The sequence below is a fragment of the Phaethon lepturus genome, unplaced genomic scaffold (genome assembly GCF_000687285.1).
Source record: "Phaethon lepturus isolate BGI_N335 unplaced genomic scaffold, ASM68728v1 scaffold56551, whole genome shotgun sequence".
Taxonomy (NCBI): Eukaryota; Metazoa; Chordata; class Aves; order Phaethontiformes; family Phaethontidae; genus Phaethon; species Phaethon lepturus.
In genome coordinates, this window is record NW_010519528.1 from 9,331 (window position 1) to 14,678 (window position 5,348).

The 5,348-nt window shown below is 45.5% G+C and overlaps 1 protein-coding gene across 1 annotated transcript in view; it reads left to right on the plus strand.

Moving 5' to 3' along the window:
* Positions 1 to 917: 917 nt before the first annotated feature.
* LOC104628467 (chromosome unknown open reading frame, human C11orf16) overlaps positions 918 to 5,348 on the plus strand; it is a 6,538-nt gene continuing 2,107 nt past the window's right edge. The window contains 6 exon segments of the mRNA XM_010297057.1: positions 918 to 1,072; positions 1,898 to 2,057; positions 2,487 to 2,489; positions 3,250 to 3,478; positions 4,260 to 4,922; positions 5,082 to 5,142. Of these exon segments, the coding sequence (XP_010295359.1) occupies positions 918 to 1,072; positions 1,898 to 2,057; positions 2,487 to 2,489; positions 3,250 to 3,478; positions 4,260 to 4,922; positions 5,082 to 5,142 (1,271 nt within the window).

The window sequence follows — 5,348 nt, forward strand, 5'->3', positions numbered from 1 at the left end:
CAAAATAACATTTTAACATAATAGGAGAGCTTAAACTCTTATTTTGTAATTTAAGTGCCTAATTTGTAAATTAGGCACTTAAAATTTATATGTTGTTGAGTTTCCATGCAAATTTTACCCTAAGCATGCTAAACATTTCTAAGCATTATTAAAAAAAAAAGTAATAAAAAGAAAAAAAGAAAAAAGGCATGGAAGCTTGTCTACTAAATCTTGTCAGATACCAGAGATAGCATCACATCATCAATCTTACCATGACAGCCTCTGAATAGTTACCATTTGTCAAATCTGAGAAACTCGTTCTTTCTCATGGCAAGCCATAATCCTACTGTTATAAAACATGACAGGACAGCTGAAAGATCAAAATATTTCCTCTTAATACATCACTATAAATAAAACAAGTAACAGGCAACTGTAATCTAATGTCAGGTTCAAAAATTGTCACGTTTACTCAGCTTGTCAACCTCAGCTGTAGTTTCTGTCTCAGCTTGTGCAACGGGGAAGATTTGGCTGGGGCTGTGTACAAGAAAGCTTTGAAGGAGAGTGTAGGTATAAGAAAAGAGAGCTGCATGTTACAGAGGGAAACAAAAGTTGGAGGGAGGTGAAAGCTCTTGCTTTCCTGGGCATTTTCACAGCATTTCTAGTTTCCTTGGGTGTTTCTGTCCCTCTACCAGACTGGGATTTGGGTGAAGATCACTGAAGTCAGTGATATAGATTCATCTGATCAAATGCCAGTCTGTAGATTCTGAAATCATTCTTTTTAAATAAAAATAAACAATTAAGAAAAGCTACTGATTTATTGAGGTACACTGGAAAGCATTTGCTTGTGTTGGAAAATGCCAGTACATTGTCTCTTTTTTGGTCTTTTTCAACTATCAACGGATCACAACGGAGTCCTGTGGGTATCTGCTTTTGCAAGAATGGCTCATTCGGCTACAGATCACAGGTACTGCAGTGTGATGCCAGCTCTGAACAAGTTCTCATGCTCCAGCGTCGTACCTACTGTCAGCCCCTGCTGCAGGAGCTCTGTTGTACTGCATCCCACCTGGATCGCTGAGCCCCTCACCCCCCAAAGGTAAAAATCAAGTTCTTTGAGTCTGATTTGTTCTTTTTCATGGTATCTAATAGGATAAAACAGACTGGAATGTGTCAGATTAATAAATGAGAAGCTTGAACACCATTTGAGCTTTTCCCTCCCCTGCACTGGCAGTTTTTTAGATGGCGTTAACTAAAGTCATTTGCTACCCCGGAGATTAGGAAAAGCAAAGCCTGAGTAAACCTATCAAAGAAACATTCCTTTACTATTATTTGGATAAATAAAAACATCTTGCGTTAGCAGCCATCTTCTCTGAAATGTTTCTAATGCTTTGTGACAGGGGATTATTTTTCCTGTTTTGAACTTGAACCTGTCATCAACCAGCAGCTTCGCTGTTTACTTTTTACTTTTTGCTGTTGCCTGAATGCCCAATGTAAACCATCAGCTATAGTGCTCTTGAGCACACCTGCGCTGCGCTCTGTGCTGGAGAGGGATCCTTTCTCTATCCTGGCCTTAAGGGTTGCATTGGCTTGCTGTGTAAGCAGCAAAGCAGTTAGTGCAGGTAATGCTGGCCCAGGATTCCAGCAGACTCCTGGCCCAGGAACCCAGTGTACTCCTGGCTCACTTCCTCAAAGTTCCAAAAGGAAGAAATCTGGGTAAAAAAAGGCACTGATGTTTTTTGCCCCAAGAGCAAGGAGATGTCCCAGCATAAGCAAGTTTTCTGTTATTTTCCCACATGCCTTGGCCTGTGAAGTGCTACAAAATGAGGTGAAACGATCCAGTTCTTAAATCTTACAAGATTTTTTTTTTCATGACCTGCAGAAGGTGTTTCTCTCAGTGTTGATCCATTTTCTTTTCTTCAAGGTGCCAATGGCTTACCCACTGCCTCCCCACCCCTTGCCCAGCTTGGAAGAGGCTGAGCGCATTGGGGACATCAGTGGGCTTAGACAGCAACGTCCCTGTGCTGGTGAGAGGGGAACGAGATGGATTTTATTACCATGCTACAGTAAGAGAGGAGATAGAGGTGAGTGACGGTCGCTGTATGGTAAGTCATGGGTGTGTGTAACAGGGTGTCCAGTCCACCAGCAGTCCTCACACACCACCAGAGTGCTGGGTAGCAGTTTTGATTTCAGCTGGTGCATGAATTGGAGAACAGATCACCAGGACGGCTGATGCTCGTGATTATGTCAATTCATAAAGCTCTCAACATGCCTGATTCCATGCGTCCCCTCCTGCTGCCTGGCACGCCGGGTGAGCCTCTTGCACGGAGCATGGCCTCGGGCACCAATACACTGATCACGATCAGATCCTTGTTCTGTTCAGCCCCCTTTAGTGACCCCATTTCTAGGAATGAGCAGGCGTGTTTTGGGCATCCTCATCTCATGCAGAAGATGGGTGCCCCCCGAACTCCTAGTTCCTGGTGAGAGCAGCGTTGTTGTGCACCTTGCAAGAGCAGGTCCTCTGCTTCTGCTGGTGCTGGGCACTGAGCCAGGCTCAGACAGCCTGAGTAGTGGTGTGAGCGGTGTGCTGGCTACTGTTATGTGTAGACACATAACCATCAACACATCAACAGCACAGGAAAAGCGTTAGTGTTTTATGTACACACTTCCAGCTTGGGTCAGCTACAGACCAATGGCTCAGTGTCTTTTCAGAAATGTTAGTGAAAGCTTTAATTCATTAGTTTGTTAGCACTTCAAACTTAACAGAAAAAAGAGTCTATTCTTTCTTGAGAACAGGGAAGTGCCTACTTTCATTGTTGATGGAAAGCCTCTTGACAGGCCTTAATTTAACGAAAATAAAAATTCCCATTAACCCCCTGCAAGAAGCGGTGAGTTAACATTGTATGTAACGAGGAAGGACTTGGGCACGACTGAAGAACAGGTCTGAATGGCTTTAGTGTCCTTTGTTCCCTGGTGCACACAGCATGGTTTGTGAAATCCAGCTGCACTCTATCTGTAGCTTTTTCTTTTGGGGAAGAAAATACAGGTCCTAGAGGCAGTGAATCCATACATGTGCTTCACTCAGCCTGCTCTCTGGTGAGCCTCCCAGAGGTTTTTCTGGCTGTCTTGATGCCAGACTGACACCGCAGTTCGTTACTGTTCAGGCTTGCTTAGTGTTTTCAGCTAGCCACAGAATGTCCATCTGGTGAAGGTTACGTGACCTGACACATTACAGACTGTTTTTCAGAGAAACTATTATTTTTTTCCTGGTAACAGAGTGAAAGAGGCATGTTTCTGGTAGAGTTTGCCAAACCACTTGTGTCACGTGGAAGGCATCCAGTGTGTGTGCAAAAAACATCAAAGGATGACATCCTGGAATATGTGAACAGGATGAAGCACTCCTTACTCCCTGGAGACAAAGTGCTGGCACCCTGGGAGACAGATATGACCAGGTACGGCCCAGGAACTGTCCTCACAGGAATTGAGACAAGGGACCCCTTACGAGGTAAGAAAAGTGCTGCGCCCTTCTTCCTCACCTTGCTCGGGAACACGAGTGAGACTGTCAGGATAAACTCTTGTTGCGGTGCCACTGCCAGATAAATACTGCGCGCAGACAACCAGCTTGTTGAACAACAACTTAAAGCTTGCAGGAGCTGATGGGTCTTGCTGGTGGATATCTGTGTGTAACCTCACCGCTCTGACCATAAGGAAATAGTGACCCATAAAAATGTCACCTTCCGTGTCCACCGATGTGCTATTTCCTGTCTTCTTGGACAAGGCTGTGCCTGCCATGTGAAGGACAGTGGCCTTTTCCTGAGGGATCCAAGTGAGGCAGCTCTCAGGAAGCACCCATCTGTGCTTTAACGTTCGTCTTTGTACCAAATGGTACATCTGGGGGTGATTTTATCACCCAAGTGTAGGAGATTGCAACAGCTCATTCATTTTTCCCATGTCTGACAGTCTCCACTGACTTATCAAAATACTATTCTCAAAGCAGTACTGCTAACTTTGGCAGTAACAACGAAGTTACTCAACCAACATTTTCTTGTTCGTCTGATGATAATTTGGGAGGAAAGATGCTGCCAGGCCTGTTGTCACACCGACGGTGTCCTAGCTGCGCACTCTACCCGCTGTGATATTGTGGTGAGGTGTTACAGAGAGGGGTGAAAGCTGATCCTTCCGCTTGACAGGAGTAGAAGGTGCATAAAGCTGCAACGCCTGGTCCATATGTGTGCACTGCCCAAGCAGGCCAGCTGCTTATGGTTGCTTACCTTTTCTCTCAACAGCCGCAGAAGATGAAGAAATTACAGTGCAGTTCTGGAATGACAAGAAAATGAAACTCCCACGAGGTGTGGCTCTGTGGATCCCTCCTAGCCTGTGGGAAAGGGTTGTAGAGATGATCCACATGCCCTTCACCAGCACGATGAAGGCCAGAGAAAGTCTGGACGCGAACTCTTGTATTTTTTCCTGCAGTCCTAAAACCGCCCTGACTCCTGTTTGTGCTGTACATAGCCTTGCCAAGCACTGCTTGCTCTGCTCACCCTGCAGGCCATGTTTCCACTGTCACCATGATGGCATGTGCTGTTTGTCAGCGTATGTAAGGTGCCTCTGCTCCTGCCATCCCCATGCTGACGCCTGGTGGCCTCTTCCATCCAGGTCTCTGGTCTTTCAGAGCGAAACTGAGGAGGCAGAGTCCAGCAGCGAGCCCTCTCCATGCCTTCTAGAACTGGAAGGTCCGAAACAAGAAGAACCAGCAGCTACCACAGTATCTTCCCCTTCTTCTGATTCAGGGCGGGATCTGGAGCCATCCCCCACTAAAAGTACTGTGGTGGACAGTGCTGTTAACACAGGCTGCGGTTGTCTTGAGAAGCCCAGGCTAAAGGATTCTGCAAGTCCAGAGGGGAAATACTGGAAAAGAAGCCACTACAAGTCCCATCTCAGTAATTCAGGTACCTTTTAATCATCCTCATAGGGAAGCAGCAGTCAGAGGGAAATAAGGAAGCACGTTCTCAGCCCCTTCATCTGGGCAGTCACTTTGCGTGTGATACAGCCTCTCATGCAATATTTCCTCCTCCACAACATTTCTGCTGCCTCATCTTGCATGCTAGCTCTTGTTTTGGTAACTCATCCAATGGAAAACTACCAGAACAATGAATTTAATTTGGGAGCATAGATATCCCTCTCTTGAGTTTGTTTCCCGTCATTTTCCTATACTTTTTGTGATGCTAACATCTTCATTAACCTTCACAGCTAGTCCAGGCAGAAAAAATCACCTGGAAGAATTCCTTTCAGGCTTGAAGTGCATTTTCCTCTCTTCTGAAAGGAATGTTTCTCTGTTTCAGCTTTGGTTTCACTCTTCATAAGGCTTAGATACA